The 21,125-nt window shown below is 48.4% G+C and overlaps 1 protein-coding gene across 1 annotated transcript; it reads left to right on the top strand.

The window, feature by feature from the left end:
• The first annotated feature begins 4,196 nt into the window (after positions 1-4,196).
• LOC140347604 (CD5 antigen-like) lies at positions 4,197-8,948 on the top strand. The gene is made up of 5 exons (XM_072434140.1): positions 4,197-4,242; positions 5,293-5,322; positions 7,626-7,916; positions 8,313-8,594; positions 8,662-8,948. Exons 1-5 carry the CDS (start codon positions 4,197-4,199, stop codon positions 8,946-8,948), a joined length of 936 nt encoding a protein of 311 aa, XP_072290241.1.
• Positions 8,949-21,125: the final 12,177 nt, after the last annotated feature.

Genomic DNA, 21,125 nt, shown 5'->3' with positions numbered 1-21,125 from the left:
TCTCTCTCTCTCTCTCTCTCTCTCTCTCTCTCTCTCTCTCTCTCTCTCTCTCTCAGAATATTGTGTTATAATAGACATTACTATTCCTCATACAAACATGAGAGAGACATATAGAGTTAACCAGAATAGCCTATACTAACTATACATGGAAGTGTGTTTACTTTAATGTGTATGCTCCGCCAAGAACACAATTCAGAGTGCTACACATTTCAATCTTCCATCAGTAGTACCTGGACAAGGGCTCCTTTAAAAAAGCACAATATTTTTAAATCCTGTAGTGTGCACCCAGCCATCACCTGTCTGGAAGTACAATTATTCTAGACAAATTCATCATTTAAATTTAAGAGTAAAAACAGAACAAAAAAAAACAACTGTTTATGGATCCACGCACCTGTAATAATGTTGAAGTCACAGATTTAGTGTTGTTCTACCTCACTTATCTTGAATGCCTTTTACTGCTAAACCTGCATAATACTGCGTGTGACATTTGCAAAAGAAAGGCCAGTCGCTGCTCACACACCTTCCCCGATGTGCCACCAGCCAAGCAAAACACTGCGTTACCATGGTGACCTTTTTAAACATATCCCAGTCACTCTTCTTATGGCAGACTCTCCTCTATTGATCACGGGTGACTTGAAATGGTGGTTAGGCTGACCGCCCGTTGACACATGCCACGGTGCAACATGAGAAAGCCAGCAGAAACGGTTGCCATGACAACCCAGCCAGAGGATAAGCACAAAGCACAAAACGCCACCCACCTCCTCCACGGCTGCTACAGCTGCTGTTGCTCAGGGAAGATGAGGTCGGAGAAAGCACTTTTTAATCACTGATCATCCAATTAGGCGACTTTTAGAAGAACTGCTTGTTTTACCTCACTAGACAAATGGACACAGGAGAGGTGATTAGCCTTCTTGTAGTCAGATATTGAGCCAGACTGACTTAACTGCACTTAAAAACACAATGTAGACTGCTTTCCAAAAATTCAATATTTTTTCACAGGGTCTTTAATCAAAATTAGAGCTATAATTTTTGATACCACTCCTGGGCATGTTCGTCCTTGTTTACAAGTAAATGTTTGCGTTTTTCCAGCCCCCGGATACAATTTTAATGAGTCCCTCACCAGGACGATTCTCGTCCTTCGGCTCGTGCCTAATAATTATAATGACACAGTAAGTATAATTGCCTTTTTTCCTGCCGCCAATCATATGTTCCAAAGGTATTCTTTTTTTTTCTTCAAAATGACGGATTACAATAAGCTCAAACCAGGAGCAACGTGAGCGACACAACAGAGCGGTTCTCGTTCATCTCCACTGCAGAAGTGACAAGGAGAGTCCAACTGAAGTCAACTTTATGCAAATTCAGGTTTGGTAACTTCCTGTCGAAGGCTGGCAATGACTCAAGAGCGAACAGGGCTCAGGGAGGCAGGGTTGTCACTGCTGGTGTGAGTGAGCCGTTTTCTGTGTTCCCTCCCCCGTCTCGTTTCAGCAGAGCAAGTGTGTGACAGGGGGCGTGGCAGGGGGCGTGACCAGCTTCACACAGGGCTGCAGACGAGACACACCTGTACTTCATCTAATTATCCACCTGCAGTAAATCAGATCATTTTTGGTGCTTTTGTACAGTATTTTACTTGTTTTGGATGTACTTGCCTATAATTATTCCTATGTTCCTCAGTACCAATGTATCGATGTTTCCCATTTTCTATGGATGGGGGAACGTTGGTTCCTGATATTCAAAAAAAGGTCCCGTATTCCCCCGGGGCCGCTTTGCCCCACACTGAAGAATTGGGGAACATCGGTACATGCTTTTCCCCACGACTGATACAAAACAGGAAGACTCATGTGGCCTATGGGCTGTATTTGTTCAATCGTTTAATGCGAATGAGGCATTCATAGTTGGAATAACTCACCCAGAGCCGCTTCAGTTGTGCGTCTTAATCCATGCATGTTGTTGAGCCTCTTGTCTTGACTCTCCCATAACATAACTTCAGCATATCCAGTCACAATGCAGCTCCTGTTGGTAATCGACACAAGGGTGTGGACTGTGCATTTCCGCGTTTATTCATCCAGATTCTTGCACTTCTCACTTATTCCAGAAGGTTTGTTCATACTTATATGATTTTCAAATGAACCACAAACGGCAGTGCATTCAGAGAATGTTACGTTGAGGCTGTGTGCTGGAGTCCACGCACGTGTTGCCTTGAGTTTATTGGATTGAAGCGCCACGCTGCTCATGCTTTGACTGCAGGAGACATATGAGAGTCTACACCTACGTGCACCCTTTACGCACAGAAGCCTACAGATCATAGTTATACAACCCCTTTTAAGCTGCTTGTATTAATCTTACATATTTTGAATTATTATGATATTTATTCCTAATAAAATAATTTAGATGCACTCCAGAGAACAGAAGGTTTGAGTAGAACAGCTCCTGATGCTGCGGCATCAGATCTACTTGAAGAGAACATGACAGGAGCATAAACTGGAGTAGAATACGACAGGAGCGCCAACGAGAGGAGAACATGTTATCACTGGACGGTCACTGCTCCTAATAACAAAGATTGACTGGTGAACATCTCCAGCTGCAGACGGCCCCTGGCCCACACGTCTACAGGCTTCAGAGGGAAGAGGCAGCTCTGAGGGCCAGTACCATCGAGTCACCACGTAGACGGTGTAGCCTTCGGATGCCGCCTTCGGACGCCGTCTTTAAAATGCTGGCCTTCTGGTGGTCCAAGAGTCTCTAAAAGCAAAGTAGGAGGTAGAGCATTTAGCTACCAAGCAGCCTGCTCTGAGCTGAGGCCTGATCGTTTGATAACAGACTTTTGACTCGTGCGTCACATTGAATCAGAGATAAGTTTTCTAAAAATTACGCTGAAAAATGTCATTATCATTCAATCAAAATGTGTTTGTACGGCACTTTCCTCTCACAGAGGAAATGAAAACCATCATACGAAAAGCATTACAGTAGTAAAAAATATTTTATTTATTTCATTATTACCCTTTATTTAACCAGAGACCTCTTTTTCTGCCCCCTGTGGCTCAGAGAAGAGACTTTAAAGCAGCTCTGCTTGTGTACAAGTCTCTCCATGGCCTAGCACCAAATTACATCTCAGACATGTTAGTGCCATATGAACCATCTCAGACTCTGAGGACCTCAGGGACCGGCCTCCTGCTGGTGCCAGAGTCAGGACTAAACATGGACCGGCCTCCTGCTGGTGCCAGAGTCAGGAGTAAACATGGACCGGCCTCCTGCTGGTGCCAGAGTCAGGACTAAACATGGGCCGGCCTCCTGCTGGTGCCAGAGTCAGGAGTAAACATGGACCGGCCTCCTGCTGGTGCCAGAGTCAGGACTAAACATGGACCGGCCTCCTGCTGGTGCCAGAGTCAGGACTAAACATGGACCGGCCTCCTGCTGGTGCCAGAGTCAGGACTAAACATTGACCGGCCTCCTGCTGGTGCCAGAGTCAGGACTAAACATGGACCGGCCTCCTGCTGGTGCCAGAGTCAGGACTAAACATTGACCGGCCTCCTGCTGGTGCGTTTCAGTTCTTCCTGAAGATGTGAGACAGGTTCTACTCTGACAATGTTCAAATCTAAGCTAAAAACTGTTTTGTTCAGCTGTGCATGAGACTGAAAGGATTTTTCTTTGGACTCTTCTCTTTTATGTGATTCCATTAGTTTAGACAATCAGTTGGACTGATTTAAAAGGGAGTTGGACTCAGAAAACACGTTACCCTTTGTGGCTAGGTGTTTTTTATTTAATTTTCTATTTAGTTAATTTTATTGTATTTTTGTTTCTGTCATTTCTTTGTGATTTTAATGCATTTTTGAATTGCCTTGTGTATGAAACGTGCTCTTGCCTTTTCAGTAAAAAACACTGGACTCCTGTCTCCTCACTGGTTTAATAAATACATAAATAAATTATTTTCTCTTGTGTCTTGCCTTAAGGTTCAATTTCCATTAAAATCATGTAAAACATCAGATCATGGCTGAGCTTTGGGTTTAAACGAGAAAACCACAAAAGATGAAGAGATAAATAATGTGTCAAAAACAGGAAACGTTCATAGACCAGACTCACACCTTTTAAGTCCTGGTTCAGACCTGTTTTAGTCCCGCTTTAGTCCCGCTTTAGTCCCGTTTTAGTCCCGGTTTTAGTCCCGCTTTAGTCCCGCTTTAGTCCTGGTTACTGGACTAATGGACATGGATCTGGGAGCGCTGCTCTTGGTTTTGTCCTTCTACTTCTCGGGTAATGACACTACTTTTCTCTTTGTTTGTGTCGCTGTCTTAAACCTGCTGGAAACATTTTTAAAATATTTGGTCATTTCTAATGTGCGGATGATTAAATATATTCCTGGTGTTTGTTAATAAATTATTTCTGTATTTTTAGCAGCAAAACCATAGAAGACACTCACAGTCGTCCCTCTTAAAGCCACATTATGTCACTTTGACTTCCAAAAATACATATTTCACCACAAGTGGAATCATGTTCAGACTTTTGTCACATTTTCAGTTTGAGATTAAAAATACAGACTTTGTCAGAGGGACATTGTGGGAGTCATATTTCACATTGAATACAATAGTAAATACTGAATATTCTGTTTGTCTTCATCATTTGATTCTAAACATGATTTTCTAAAGTTGCCTCACTTTAGACCTGTACATTAACATTATTGGTTTTTCAGCCTTTTACATTTGATCCAACTTCTTTTGATCACAGCGTTTGGACTTGAAGAGGAAGAGTGGGACTTTCTGCACATTTGTTTCAATAGCACAAAAACTAAAATAAACCCATTTGTTGTTCTGCCTGGGGCCAGTAACAAAGCACTTTTTATCCTTTAGTTGGGAAATGCAGCATCTTTCATTGAAAGGTCAAACACTTAAATGAACCTTTTTGTGCTTGGATCAAACTCGAATTACCATTGACTTGACTCCATCTCCTTGAACTCATTTCTCATAACCAGGACTCACATTTCATATTTCACACACAGCTCCCAAAACTCTGTGTCCTCCTTTTGCAGAACACTGGGCACATTCACAGCTCACCAGGCTAAAGCTGAAGGACACACTGATGATTCTTTAGTTGTTAAACGTGTTTTATTAGGGAAAATATGTTTTAAGAATGTGTAAATAAACATGTGTCAAACCCCAGAGTGTAATCAGAGTTTATAGTGAGCTTCCTGTTTCCATCAAACTGATAAAATGGGCCTGTGCGCTTCAATGACGGGAACTGCAGCCATTTTGTGTCATGATACCAACAGCCACCATCTTGTGACATGACCTTTCTTTCTTTGTGCAGGGGTCCTGTCCGAAAACAACAGCTCAGCAGGTAAAGACACTCACACTGAGGCTAACCACTCTGCTACGGTCACACACTCGGAGATGCTGCTACAAGACAAAAAACACACACACTTCCCCTCATGGGCTGAGAGAGGCATCACACATCTACACATCTATTTCACGACAATACACTGCTCCCATTTTCACAATTGGTCCAGAAGTTTGGCATTAGAGACACACGATACCTGGAATATTACCAACTTGCAACACAAAAACTGTCAGTCAGTCTCCCCCTCCCCCCACTAATCTCCAGACTGATTAATATCAAAACAACAAAGAGACTAACACCTAATATTTACAGAATCATTATAGAATCAGACTAAAAAAAATGAAAAATAACTTGGGAATTTCCCCTGATTTTAGCTTCTGGACCAAAATCTTCAACAACATCTACAATATGTTTGACAATGCAAACCTCCATCTCATCCAATACAAAATACTACACAGGACACATCTTACTGGACAGTTCAAGTACAGACAAACGTGACTGACACCTACTTGCATGCTTAATGGTCCTGTCCACCTGCGACAGAATCACACTCTATGGACTTCAGTCTGTCCACTTTGAGACATATGGGGGGAGAAAGGAAGGGGAGGAGAAGGGGTGGTTGGCTGTTGTTGTTGTTGTGGTTGTTGTTGTTGTTGTTGTTGTTGGTGGTGGTGGTGGTGGTGAGCTGTCGTCATCGCTGGCTGCAGGGGTTTGTTCTGTGTGTTTGTCTGTTCGTTGTGTTATTATTTTGTTTTATTTATTTATTTGTATTTTTTTCTCTTTTCTTTGTCATGATTATTTCTGCTGTTATGGAGGTTTTCTTTTCTTTTGGTTTGATTTGTCTTGTCTAAAAAAAATCAAATATATGCTGCTTTTTAGTATATATTTTTGGTGAGGCTTTATTTAACATATGTGCCGTCACCTCAACCACTCCACCACGGTCGAACTTCCAAAAGTATCTTATCTTATCTTTTTCAGCTGTTTGCCAAAAACAAACAGCACATCTCCTCATTTAACTGTCCTGTCACAACAATCAGACTTTTCGCTCATCTTTCCACTGAATCCAATGAGACGGATCAAGATAAAGGTAGGCAAATGTCTCTCATTGTTGCTGTTTCACGTACTTTTCCAAGCTTCTCTCATGAGCCCTGTGATCATGGGAAGTCCAATGATTAAGTCCTGGTCTCTGAGTATCACATGAATGCAGCAGTAGATCAGGAGTCTTACAGCGCTCACAGCAGCAGATAATTCATTTTTACCGCTGCTCGTGGAGGGAGGAGATTAGAGGAGGTGATGAGGAGAGCAGTGCGATCAGGACCACATCATCTGCAGCAGAGATGAGATCCTATGTTCCCCAAACTGGACACCCTCCGACCCCTAGAAAGTCTGTCCTTAAAAACAATGAACAGAACCAGTGACAAAGGGCAGCCCTGAGGTATCCCACATGCACTGGGAATAGGTCTTACTGCAAAGAACACAGCTCCTGTTCCAGTTAGACAGGGGCCGGACAACCCTGAGCGAAGAGCCCCGGACCCCATACTCCTGGAACAAATAGCCAGGGAGCCCAGACTCCCAGAGCAAAGGGCCCCGGACCGCATTCACCCAGAACAACCCCCAAAGAACACCACGAGGGATACGGTTGAAAGCCTTCTCCACACAGCTCCTCCTGAATCTGAGATTCAACTGTCGCTCAGATTCTCCTCTCCAGTACCCTCGAGTAGACCTTACCGGGGAGGCTGAGGAGTGAGATTTACCCCTAGATCTACTTTTTACTCTCACCGAAATTAGTTTTCTCCTCAGGGTGGCTGGGCGCTCCCTTAGGGAAAGGCTGAGGACCTCAGTCATACGGGAGGAGCTCAGGGTAGAGCCACTGCCCCTCCATCTGTTCACCTCGCTGGGGAGGTGTTCATGTCCCACAGAGAAGAGACCCAAGACACAGCAGAGGGACTATGTCTCTGGCCTGGGAACGCCCCGTTAGAGCTGGAAGAAGTGTCTGAGGTGCGGTAAGTCTGTCCATGGTCTGTCTGCTGCCTCCACAACTTTGCCCCGGATAAAGAAAAAGAATAGATGATTGCATGTGGTTGGCCAAGGCACAAGTGCGCTCCAATTGCCCCCTTTGATAACATCCTGTAGAGAGCAGGAGATGACACGAGAGCGAACAGGGCTCAGGAGGGTTTGTGCAGCTGCTGTGAGCCTCAGCACCAAGAGGAGAAGTCAGGAGGAAGGGGTGGGGCTTCAGCTGCTCAGGTAAAGGGGTGGGGCTTCAGCTGCTCAGGCGCTGACTCTGTCTCTTGTCTGTTCAGAGCCACTCAGGCTGGTGGGAGGGGCCAGTCGCTGTGCTGGGACGGTAGAGCTGAAACACAGAGGAGAGTGGAGACGAGTGGTGACCTCTGACTACTGGGTCCTGGGGGAAACAGCTGCTGTGTGTCGAGACCTGGACTGTGGCTCTGCTGCTTCTGGAGGAACCAGAGGTGGTTTTACACAGAGTCCTGTGTGGTTGATCAGACATGACTGTGTGAAGGAGTCTACAGTGACAAAGTGTGTTGACAGCACAGACTCTTCTGCTTCCGAGGGTCTGGAGGTGGTGTGTTCAGGTAAAAGTCTTAAATCCTCAGGCTGAATCTCTCTGGCATCATTATATAATTATTATTGGCTCAATATAACAGATAAACAGTTTGATGCTAAAGCTTAGCTTCTTTCCCCTCTGTTGTTGTTGTTTTTGTTGCTTTACAGCTACCTACTTTATTCTTTAGATTTTAGACTTTTTGCCCTCTGTGCTTCATCCAAGTTCTTTCACTCACACTCCTCCATGTCACAGCCCTGTGTGCTTTTTATTGGCTCAGAGAGGTGATGTCAAAGACCTGTGTGTGTCCTATTGGCTCAGAGAGGTGATGTCACACATGTGTGTGTCCTATTGGCTCAGAGAGGTGATGTCACACATGTGTGTGTCCTATTGGCTCAGAGAGGTGATGTCACACACGTGTCCACAGACTGGGTGCGGCTGGTCTCGGGATCCGGCCTGTGCTCAGGATCAGTGCAGATCTGGAACCAGTCCAGGACCTGGGTCTGTGAAGGGGCCTTGGACCTTCAGGGTGCAGAGGTGCTGTGCAGGGAGCTGGACTGTGGGGCTCCTTCTCTCCTCCAGGGGGCGGTCTCTCATGTGGCACTTCAGACGTTTCACTGTGAGGGCCATGAGTCTGCTCTGATGGACTGTCCCCGTTCCAGCTCAGGGACCTGCTCCTCTGGAGCCGCTGTCAACCTCACCTGCTCAGGTAAAGGGGCGGAGCTTCAGCTGCTCAGGTAACAGGACGAGGCTCACTCTGTCTCTCGTTTGTTCAGAGCCACTCAGGCTGGTGGGAGGGGCCAGTCGCTGTGCTGGGACTGTGGAGCAGAAACACAGAGGAGAGTGGAGACGATGGATGACCTCTGACCTCTGGGTCCTGGGGGAAACGGCTGCTGTGTGTCGAGACCTGGACTGTGGCTCTGCTGTTTCTGGAAGAACCAGGGAAGTTTTTCCACATAGTTCTGTGTGGTCGATCGGATCTGACTGTGTGAAGGAGTCTACAGTGACAGAGTCTGTTGAGAGCAGAGACTATTCCTCTCTTCATGGTCTGGAAGTGACATGATCAGGTAAAAGTGAAAGTGTAATACAATTTTAGGTTGTCTCTCAAGCTAGGCAGTAAGACTTTATACTGTATCATTATAATAATCAAAATCCCCCCCCCCCCCACAAACACATGAGTTTTGGTATTTTATTTGATCTTGGATAATTTCAATATTAATTTTCATAACATAAACAATACAGACTTTTAATCAGTGCCTTTAACGTAGAAAATTATAAAAATGTGTTTCTTCAAAGTCTGAACTCGGCTCCAAACCACATGTTTAAGATTAACTGTATCTGATGATTGACCAAGAGAAATGAACATCACGTTCTTCCTCTTTCGCTCCTTCTACCCTCACCTCACCTCACACATTCGACCACTTTATTTACTTTGGAGTGCACAGCCCGAAAGAGCGACGTGGGGCCACCCTCCCGTGGGCCCACCACCCCAAGGAGGATCCATAAGGGGCCGGTGCAGAGAGATCTGGGCGGCAGACACAGAGACTAACTCTGGGGACATGGAAAGTCACCTCGCTGGGGGGAGGAGCCTGAGCTTGTGCGGGAGGTTGAGCAATATCGACTTGATATAGTCGGCCTCACCTCCACGCACAGTTTGGGCTCTGGAACCCATCTCCTCGAGAGGGACTGGACGCTCCACTTCTCTGGTGCTGCCCGCGGGGAGAGGCGGGGCTGGTGTGGGCTTATAGCCCCTCAGCTCAGCTGCCACGTGTTGGAGTTCACCCCAGTGAACGAGAGGGTCGCGTCCCTCCGCCTTCGGGTGGGGGACATGTCTCTCACTGCACAGCAGTGCAGAGTACCCGGCCTTCTTGGAGTCCTTGGGAGGGGTACTGGACAGTGCACCGACCGGGGACTCCGTTGTTCTACTGGGGGACTTCAACGCCCACGTGGGCAATGACAGTGACTCCTGGGGAGGGGTGATCGGAAAGAACGGCTTCCCCGATCTGAACCCGAGCAGTGTTCAGTTATTGGACTTCTGTGCTAGCCACGGATTGTCCATAACGAACACCATGTTCGAGCACAAGGTCCATCAGTGCATATGGCACCAGGACACCCTAGGCCGGAGGTCAATGATCGACTTTGTTGTCGTGTCATCTGACCTCCGGCCGCGTGTCTTGGACACTCGGGTGAAGAGAGGGGCAGAGTTGTCAACCGATCACCACCTGGTGGTGAGTTGGATCCGCTGGCGGAGGAGGAAGCCGGACAGACTTGACAGACCCAAGCGCATTGTGAGGGTCTGTTGGGAACGTCTAGTGGAGCCCTCTGTCAGTAGGGTATTCAACTCGCACCTCCGTGAGAGCTTCTCCCATGTCCCGGGGAAGGCTGGGGACATTGAGTCCGAGTGGACCATGTTCTCCGCCTCCATTGTTGATGCGGCTGCTCGGAGTTGTGGTCGCAAGGTCTCCGGTGCCTGTCGTGGCGGAAACCCCCGAACCCGGTGGTGGACACCGGAAGTAAGGGATGCTGTCAGACTGAAGAAGGAGGCCTATCAGGCCACTCTGGCTTGTGGGTCTCCGGAGGTCATCGACAGGTATCGGCAGGCCAAGCGAGCCGCGGCTCGTGCTGTCGCAGAGGCAAAAACCCGGGCCTGGGAGGAGTTCGGGGAGGCCATGGAGGAGGACTATCGGTCGGCACCAAAGAAATCCTGGCAAACCGTCCGGCGCCTCAGGAAGGGGAAGCAGTGCCTCACCAACACCGTTTACGGTGCGGGTGGAGGCCTGCTGACCTCGACTGGGGATGTCGTCGGACGGTGGAAGGAATACTTTTACTTTAAGGACCTCCTTAATCCCTCAGTCACGTCTTCCAAAGAGGAAGTAGATACCGGGGACTCGGAGGCTGGCTCATCCATCACCCAAGCTGAAGTCACTGAGGTTGTTCGCAAACTCCTCGGTGGCAGGGCTCCGGGGGTGGATGAGATCCGCCCTGAGTACCTAAAGTATCTGGATGTTGTAGGACTGTCTTGGTTGACACGTCTCTGCAACATCGCGTGGCGGTCGGGGACCGTGCCTCTGGACTGTCAGACCGGGGTGGTGGTCCCTCTGTTCAAGAAGGGTGACCGGAGGGTGTGTTCCAACTACAGAGGGATCACACTCCTCAGCCTCCCGGGTAAGGTCTATTCCAAGGTACTGGAGAGGAGAATCCGACCGATAGTCGAACCTCGGATTCAGAAGGAGCAGAGTGGTTTTCGTCCCGGTCGTGGAACACTGGACCAGCTCTATACCCTCCATCGGGTGCTCCAGGGTTCATGGGAGTTTGCCCAACGAGTCCACATGTGCTTTGTGGATCTGGAGAAGGCTTTCGACCGTGTCCCTCGGGGTGTTCTTTGGGGGGTGCTCCGGGAGTACGGGGTCCGGGGCCCTTTGCTCAGGGCTGTCCGGTCCCTGTATGACCGGAGCAGGAGCTGTGTTCGCATTGCCGGCAGTAAGTCAGACCTGTTCCCAGTGCATGTTGGACTCTGCCAGGGCTGCCCTTTGTCACCGGTTCTGTTCATAATATTTATGGACAGAATTTCTAGGCGCAGTCAGGGGTCGGAGGGTGTCCGGTTTGGGGACCACAGGATTCCATCTCTGCTGTTTGCAGATGATGTTGTCCTGATGGCTCCATCAAACACGGACCAGCAACATGCACTGGGACGGTTTGAGCCGAGTGTGAAGCGGCTGGGATGAGAATCAGCACCTCCAAATCCGAGGCCATGGTTCTCGACCGGAAAAAGGTGGCTTGCCCTCTTCAGGTGGGTGGGGGGGTCCTTGCCCTCTTCAGGTTGGTGGGGGGTCCTTGCCCTCTTCAGGTGGGTGGGGTGTCCTTGCCCCAAGTGGAGGAGTTCAAGTATCTCGGGGTCTTGTTCACGAGTGAGGGAAGGATGGAGCGTGAGATCAACAGGCGGATCGGTGCAGCGGCTGCAGTGATGCAGTCCGGGTGAGGTTGGGGTCAAAGTTCAAGGTCAATTGCTCTGTGGAGCCACAGTTCCCAGGAGGCTCCTTCCAGCTCATCTCTCCCACTATGGACCTCACTCAGAACCACACCCTGCCCGCTGTCAATCACTCTGCACACTTCCTGTTCTCTGACACTAGCCCCGCCCACAAAGGAATCTACACCTGTGTTTACCACCTGCAGGTGTTCAACCACAGCTTCTCCTCTCAGAGCCACGCCCTCCAGCTCTCTGTGGGAAGTAAGTACAGAAACACAGCCTCAGGTTAGAGTCACACAGCCTCATGTTAGAGTCCCAGCCTCATGTTAGAGTCACACAGCCTCATGTTAGAGTCCCAGCCTCATGTTAGAGTCACACAGCCTCATGTTAGAGTCACACAGCCTCATGTTAGAGTCACACAGCCTCATGTTAGAGTCACACAGCCTCATGTTAGAGTCACACAGCCTCATGTTAGAGTCCCAGCCTCATGTTAGAGTCCCAGCCTCATGTTAGAGTCACACAGCCTCATGTTAGAGTCCCAGCCTTATGTTAGAGTCCCAGCCTCATGTTAGAGTCACACAGCCTCATGTTAGAGTCACACAGCCTCATGTTAGAGTCACACAGCCTCATGTTAGAGTCACACAGCCTCATGTTAGAGTCACACAGCCTCATGTTAGAGTCCCAGCCTCATGTTAGAGTCACAGCCTCATGTTAGAGTCACATAGCCTCATGTTAAAGTCACACAGCCTCATGTTAGAGTCACACAGCCTCATGTTAGAGTCACACAGCCTCATGTTAGAGTCACACAGCCTCATGTTAGAGTCCCAGCCTCATGTTAGAGTCACACAGCCTCATGTTAGAGTCACATAGCCTCATGTTAGAGTCCCAGCCTCATGTTAGAGTCACACAGCCTCATGTTAGAGTCCCAGCCTCATGTTAGAGTCACACAGCCTCATGTTAGAGTCCCAGCCTCATTTTAGAGTCACACAGCCTCATGTTAGAGTCACACAGCCTCATGTTAGAGTCCCAGCCTCATGTTAGAGTCACACAGCCTCATGTTAGAGTCACATAGCCTCATGTTAGAGTCCCAGCCTCATGTTAGAGTCACACAGCCTCATGTTAGAGTCCCAGCCTCATGTTAGAGTCACACAGCCTCATGTTAGAGTCCCAGCCTCATTTTAGAGTCACACAGCCTCATGTTAGAGTCACACAGCCTCATGTTAGAGTCCCAGCCTCATGTTAGAGTCACACAGCCTCATGTTAGAGTCACACAGCCTCATGTTAGAGTCACACAGCCTCATGTTAGAGTCCCAGCCTCATGTTAGAGTCACACAGCCTCATGTTAGAGTCACACAGCCTCTTGTTAGAGTCACACAGCCTCATGTTAGAGTCACACAGCCTCATGTTAGAGTCACACAGCCTCATGTTAGAGTCCAAGCCTCATGTTAGAGTCACACAGCCTCATGTTAGAGTCACACAGCCTCATGTTAGAGTCACACAGCCTCATGTTAGAGTCACACAGCCTCATGTTAGAGTCACACAGCCTCATGTTAGAGCCCCAGCCTCATGTTAGAGTCACACAGCCTCATGTTAGAGTCACACAGCCTCATGTTAAGTCACACAGCCTCATGTTAGAGTCACACAGCCTCATGTTAGAGTCCCAGCCTCATGTTAGAGTCACACAGCCTCATGTTAGAGTCACACAGCCTCATGTTAGAGTCACACAGCCTCATGTTAGAGTCACACAGCCTCATGTTAGAGTCACACAGCCTCATGTTAGAGTCACACAGCCTCATGTTAGAGTCACACAGCCTCATGTTAGTCACCCAGCCTCATGTTAGAGTCACACAGCCTCATGTTAGAGTCACACAGCCTCATGTTAGAGTCCCAGCCTCATTTTAGAGTCACACAGCCTCATGTTAGAGTCACACAGCCTCATGTTAGAGTCACACAGCCTCATGTTGGGGTCACAGAGCCTCATGTTAGAGTCCCAGCCTCATGTTAGAGTCACACAGCCTCTTGTTAGAGTCACACAGCCTCATGTTAGAGTCACACAGCCTCATATTAGAGTCACACAGCCTCATATTAGAGTCACACAGCCTCATGTTAGAGTCACACAGCCTCATGTTAGAGTCCCAGCCTCATGTTAGAGTCACACATCCTCATGTTAGAGTCACACAGCCTCATGTTAGAGTCACACAGCCTCATGTTAGAGTCACACAGCCTCATGTTAGAGTCACACAGCCTCATGTTAGAGTCCCAGCCTCATGTTAGAGTAACACAGCCTCATGTTAGAGTCACACAGCCTCATGTTAGAGTAACACAGCCTCATGTTAGAGTCACACAGCCTCATGTTAGAGTCACACAGCCTCATGTTAGAGTCACACAGCCTCATGTTAGAGTCCCAGCCTCATGTTAGAGTCACACAGCCTCATGTTAGAGTCACATAGCCTCATGTTAGAGTCCCAGCCTCATGTTAGAGTCACACAGCCTCATGTCAGAGTCACACAGCCTCATGTTAGAGTCACACAGCCTCATGTTAGAGTAACACAGCCTCATGTTAGAGTCACACAGCCTCATGTTAGAGTCACACAGCCTCATGTTAGAGTCACATAGCCTCATGTTAGAGTCACACAGCCTCATGTTAGAGTCACACAGCCTCATGTTAGAGTCACACAGCCTCATGTTAGAGTCCCATCCTCATGTTAGAGTCACACAGCCTCATGTTAGAGTCACACAGCCTCATGTTAGAGTCACACAGCCTCATGTTAGAGTCACACAGCCTCATGTTAGAGTCCCAGCCTCATGTTAGAGTCACACAGCCTCATGTTAGAGTCACACAGCCTCATGTTAGAGTCACACAGCCTCATGTTAGAGTCACACAGCCTCATGTTAGAGTCACACAGCCTCATGTTAGAGTCACACAGCCTCATGTTAGAGTCACACAGCCTCATGTTAGAGTCACACAGCCTCATGTTAGAGTCCCAGCCTCATGTTAGAGTCACACAGCCTCATGTTAGAGTCACACAGCCTCATGTTAGAGTCCCAGCCTCATGTTAGAGTCACACAGCCTCATGTTAGAGTCACATAGCCTCATGTTAGAGTCACACAGCCTCATGTTAGAGTCCCAGCCTCATGTTAGAGTCACACAGCCTCATGTTAGAGTCACATAGCCTCATGTTAGAGTCCCAGCCTCATGTTAGAGTCACACAGCCTCATGTTAGAGTCCCAGCCTCATGTTAGAGTCACACAGCCTCATGTTAGAGTCACATAGCCTCATGTTAGAGTCACACAGCCTCATGTTAGAGTCCCAGCCTCATGTTAGAGTCACACAGCCTCATGTTAGAGTCCCAGCCTCATTTTAGAGTCACAGAGCCTCATGTTAGAGTCCCAGCCTCATGTTAGAGTCACACAGCCTCATGTTAGAGTCACACAGCCTCATGTTAGAGTCCCAGCCTCATGTTAGAGTCACACAGCCTCATGTTAGAGTCCCAGCCTCATTTTAGAGTCACACAGCCTCATGTTGGGGTCACAGAGCCTCATGTTAGAGTCCCAGCCTCATGTTAGAGTCACACAGCCTCATGTTAGAGTCACACAGCCTCATGTTAGAGTCCCAGCCTCATGTTAGAGTCACACAGCCTCATGTTAGAGTCACACAGCCTCTTGTTAGAGTCACACAGCCTCATGTTAGAGTCACACAGCCTCATGTTAGAGTCACACAGCCTCATGTTAGAGTCCCAGCCTCATTTTAGAGTCACACAGCCTCATGTTAGAGTCACACAGCCTCATGTTAGAGTCACACAGCCTCATGTTGGGGTCACAGAGCCTCATGTTAGAGTCCCAGCCTCATGTTAGAGTCACACAGCCTCATGTTAGAGTCACACAGCCTCATATTAGAGTCACACAGCCTCATATTAGAGTCACACAGCCTCATGTTAGAGTCACACAGCCTCATGTTAGAGTCACACAGCCTCATGTTAGAGTAACACAGCCTCATGTTAGAGTCCCAGCCTTATGTTAGAGTCCCAGCCTCATGTTAGAGTCACACATCCTCATGTTAGAGTCCCAGCCTCATGTTAGAGTCACACAGCCTCATGTTAGAGTCACACAGCCTCATGTTAGAGTCACACAGCCTCATGTTAGAGTCCCAGCCTCATGTTAGAGTAACACAGCCTCATGTTAGAGTCACACAGCCTCATGTTAGAGTCACACAGCCTCATGTTAGAGTCACACAGCCTCATATTAGAGTCACACAGCCTCATGTTAGAGTCACACAGCCTCATGTTAGAGTCACACAGCCTCATGTTAGAGTCACATAGCCTCATGTTAGAGTCACACAGCCTCATGTTAGAGTCACACAGCCTCATGTTAGAGTCACACAGCCTCATGTTAGAGTCCCATCCTCATGTTAGAGTCACACAGCCTCATGTTAGTCACACAGGCTCATGTTAGAGTCACACAGCCTCATGTTAGAGTCACACAGCCTCATGTTAGAGTCACACAGCCTCATGTTAGAGTCCCATCCTCATGTTAGAGTCACACAGCCTCATGTTAGAGTCACACAGCCTCATGTTAGAGTCACACAGCCTCATGTTAGAGTCACACAGCCTCATGTTAGAGTCACACAGCCTCATGTTAGAGTCCCATCCTCATGTTAGAGTCACACAGCCTCATGTTAGAGTCACACAGCCTCATGTTAGAGTCACCCAGCCTCATGTTAGAGTCACACAGCCTCATGTTAGAGTCACACAGCCTCATGTTAGAGTCCCATCCTCATGTTAGAGTCACACAGCCTCATGTTAGAGTCACACAGCCTCATGTTAGAGTCACACAGCCTCATGTTAGAGTCACACAGCCTCATGTTAGAGTCCCAGCCTCATTTTAGAGTCACACAGCCTCATGTTAGAGTCACACAGCCTCATGTTAGAGTCACACAGCCTCATGTTGGGGTCACAGAGCCTCATGTTAGAGTCCCAGCCTCATGTTAGAGTCACACAGCCTCTTGTTAGAGTCACACAGCCTCATGTTAGAGTCACACAGCCTCATGTTAGAGTCACACAGCCTCATGTTAGAGTCACACAGCCTCATGTTAGAGTCCCAGCCTCATGTTAGAGTAACACAGCCTCATGTTAGAGTCACACAGCCTCATGTTAGAGTCACACAGCCTCATGTTAGAGTCACACAGCCTCATGTTAGAGTCACCCAGCCTCATGTTAGAGTAACACAGCCTCATGTTAGAGTCACACAGCCTCATGTTAGAGTCACACAGCCTCATGTTAGAGTCACATAGCCTCATGTTAGAGTCACACAGCCTCCTGCTTTACTACTGCAAGGTACTGGAGTATTTAGACCTGGTTTTAGTCCTTGTTATCCCTGGTTTAGTCCTGGTTTAGACTTTGTTTTGCCTGGGTTAGAACTACTTCAGTTATGGTTTGGTTGGGGTTTATTCTTTCATGTATTCATTCCAATGTTCTGAACTGAAAGTTTTTTGTGAACAGCACCTCTTTTTGTTTCAGGTCAGGGCCAGAGGGGGCGCTAGAGAGACAGGCAAAGAGGAGCTGGAGTTAGACCTGTTCAGATCCTCCTGAGCTCTGGACTCGGACCTGTTCAGATCCTCCTGAGCCCTGGACTCAGACCTGTTCAGATCCTCCTGAGCTCTGGACTCAGACCTGTTCAGATCCTCCTGGGCTCTGAGCTCTGGACTCAGACCTGTTCAGATCCTCCTGAGATCTGGACTCAGACCTGTTCAGATCCTCCTGAGCTCTGGACTCAGACCTGTTCAGATCCTCCTGGGCTCTGGACTCAGACCTGTTCAGATCCTCCTGAGCTCTGGACTCGGACCTGTTCAGATCCTCCTGGGCTCTGGACTCGGACCTGTTCAGATCCTCCTGAGATCTGGACTCGGACCTGTTCAGATCCTCCTGAGATCTGGACTCGGACCTGTTCAGATCCTCCTGAGATCTGGACTCAGACCTGTTCAGATCCTCCTGAGATCTGGACTCAGACCTGTTCAGATCCTCCTGAGCTCTGGACTCAGACCTGTTCAGATCCTCCTGAGCTCTGGACTCAGACCTGTTCAGATCCTTGTGAGCTCTGGACTCAGACCTGTTCAGATCCTCCTGAGCTCTGGACTCAGACCTGTTCAGATCCTCCTGGGCTCTGAGCTCTGGACTCAGACCTGTTCAGATCCTCCTGGGCTCTGGACTCAGACCTGTTCAGATCCTCCTGAGCTCTGGACTCAGACCTGTTCAGATCCTCCTGAGCTCTGGACTCAGACCTGTTCAGATCCTCCTGGGCTCTGGACTCAGACCTGTTCAGATCCTCCTGAGCTCTGGACTCGGACCTGTTCAGATCCTCCTGGGCTCTGGACTCGGACCTGTTCAGATCCTCCTGAGATCTGGACTCGGACCTGTTCAGATCCTCCTGAGCTCTGGACTCAGACCTGTTCAGATCCTCCTGAGATCTGGACTCGGACCTGTTCAGATCCTCCTGAGATCTGGACTCAGACCTGTTCAGATCCTCCTGAGCTCTGGACTCAGACCTGTTCAGATCCTCCTGAGGTCTGGACTCAGACCTGTTCAGATCCTCCTGGGCTCTGGACTCAGACCTGTTCAGATCCTCCTGAGCTCTGGACTCGGACCTGTTCAGATCCTCCTGAGCTCTGGACTCAGACCTGTTCAGATCCTCCTGAGATCTGGACTCAGACCTGTTCAGATCCTCCTGAGATCTGGACTCAGACCTGTTCAGATCCTCCTGAGCTCTGGACTCAGACCTGTTCAGATCCTCCTGAGCTCTGGACTCAGACCTGTTCAGATCCTCCTGGGCTCTGGACTCAGACCTGTTCAGATCCTCCTGGGCTCTGAGCTCTGGACTCAGACCTGTTCAGATCCTCCTGGGCTCTGGACTCAGACCTGTTCAGATCCTCCTGAGCTCTGGACTCAGACCTGTTCAGATCCTCCTGAGCTCTGGACTCAGACCTGTTCAGATCCTCCTGAGCTCTGGACTCAGACCTGTTCAGATCCTTGTGAGCTCTGGACTCAGACCTGTTCAGATCCTCCTGAGCTCTGGACTCAGACCTGTTCAGATCCTTGTGAGCTCTGGACCTATTCAGATCCTCTTGAGTTTCTTTTTTCATTACATTTGTGTAATTACAGAATGAGTTTATCTATTTGGATTCTTATTTTTATTGTTTAGATACACTTTTTATTTTATATACAAGTTTTAAATGTGTTTTTACTGATGCTTAATACATTGTTTGCTTGTGTCCATCTTAAAATCTGTCCTGGGACATTTGGTAGATTAGTTTTAGCGGCTTGATACATAGACATTATATTATATATCCATGTCATTAGTTTATTTTGTTGGGACAGTGCGTGTTAACAACATGACACACAAGCTGATTGTAGCCATGCATCACACCTACAAGAGGATTCTCAATTAATCTTAGTGAATGTATATAAATACAGTATACTTATATATATTTTTTTTAAATTCTCAGCTCACCCCCGCGGGTGGTCCCCTTTCAAGCTTGGGTCCTCTACCAGAGACCTGAGAGCTTGAGGGCCCCTGCACAGTATCTTTGCTGTTCCTGCACTGCACTTTTCTGGACCGAGATTTCCGATGTCTTTCCTGGGATCTACTCAAGTCATTCCTCCAGTTTGGGGGTCACTGCCCCAAGTGCTCCGATCACTACGGGCACCACCGACACCTTCACGCTCCAGGCCTTCTCCAGCTCCTCTCTGAGGCCTTGGTATTTCTCTAGTTTCTCATATTCCTTTCTCCAGATGTTACCATCCCATGATGCACTGCAATGTCCACCACCACGGCTTTCCTCTGCACCTTGTCGACCACCACTATGTCCGGTTGGTTCGCCATTCTGTCTGTCTGTATCTGGAAGTCCCAGAGGACCTTGGCTAGGGGACTTTGGAAAAGTTTCCCACTTTTTCCTTGGGGTCTCCAGCCCGTATGATGCACAGATGTTTCTGTACACTATGCCAGCCTCTTGGTTATGGCGCTCCATGTATGCTGTCCTTGCCAACATTTTGAACCCTGCAGTTATGTGTGGGATGGTCTCGGGCCCCCTTTGCACAGCCTACACCTTGGGTCTAATCTGGTGTGGTAGATCTGGGCCTCTATTGATCTGGTGTTCAGGGCCTGCTCCTGTGCTCCATGATCAGATCCTCTGTGCTGTCCTTCAGACCGGCCCTTTCTAACCATTGGTAGGATTTCGTGATATCAGCCACTTCAGTTATGTTCCGATGGTACATCCCATGTAGGGGCGTGTCCTCCCATGATGGTCCCTCCAGTACCTCATCATCCTCTATTCTCCAGTGTCTGAGACATTCACTGAGCATGTCATCATGTCATCCTTGTCCTTGATGTACTTATGGATCTTGGACGTTTCGTCCTGGATAGTGGGTCTCACGCTCACTAATCCCCGGCCTCCTTCCTCACGGCTAGTGTACAGTCTCAGGGTGCTGGATTTGGGATGGAACCCTCCATGCATGGTCAAGAGCTTTTGTGTCTTAACATCTGTGGTCTGTATCTCCTCCTTTGGCCAACTGATTATTCCTGCAGGGTCTGATCACTGGCAGTGCGTAGCTGTTTATTGCCTGGGATTTGTTCTTACCATTGAGCTGGCTTCCGAGGACTTGCCACAGTCGTTGTAGGTATTTGGCCGTGGGATTCCCAGGTACTTGTAGCTGTCCTCAATGTCTGCTATTGTTCCGTCTGGGAGTGAGACCCCCTCTGTGTGGACCACCTTCCCTCTCTTAGTCACCATCCGCCCACACTTCTCTAGTCTGAATGACATTCCGATATCTGAGCTGTAGATCCTGGTGGTGTGAATCAGGGAGTCAATGTCCCGCTCGCTCTTAGCATACAGCTTGATGTTATCCATGTAGAGGAGGTGACTGATGGTAGCCCCATTCCTGAGTCGGTATCCATTGATCCGTTGATTATTTGACTGAGGGGGCCTATGCAGAACAGCAGTGGGGACAGTGCATCATGAATGCCACATTCGACGGACACTTGTGCAAGTGGCTTGCCATTGGCCTCAAGGGTGGTTTTCCACAGCTTCATCAAGTTCCCCGTGATGGCTCTTAGAGCCCCATTTATGTTGTACAACTTCAAGCATTCAATGATGCAAGTATGTGGCATTGAGTCGTAGGCTTTCTTGTAATCAATCCAGACAGTGCTCAGGTTGGTATGTCGGGTTCTACAGTCCCGTGCGACTGTTCTGTACCAGGAGCTGGTGTTTCGCACCTCTGGTAT

Source organism: Eucyclogobius newberryi, unplaced genomic scaffold (assembly GCF_026437365.1).
Source record: "Eucyclogobius newberryi isolate DKJ021-1_F unplaced genomic scaffold, fEucNew1.0.hap1 SCAF_11, whole genome shotgun sequence".
In the NCBI taxonomy this organism is placed as follows: domain Eukaryota; kingdom Metazoa; phylum Chordata; class Actinopteri; order Gobiiformes; family Gobiidae; genus Eucyclogobius; species Eucyclogobius newberryi.
Note: the sequence above shows the minus strand (reverse complement) of the source record. Positions and strands in the feature narration are given on the sequence as shown.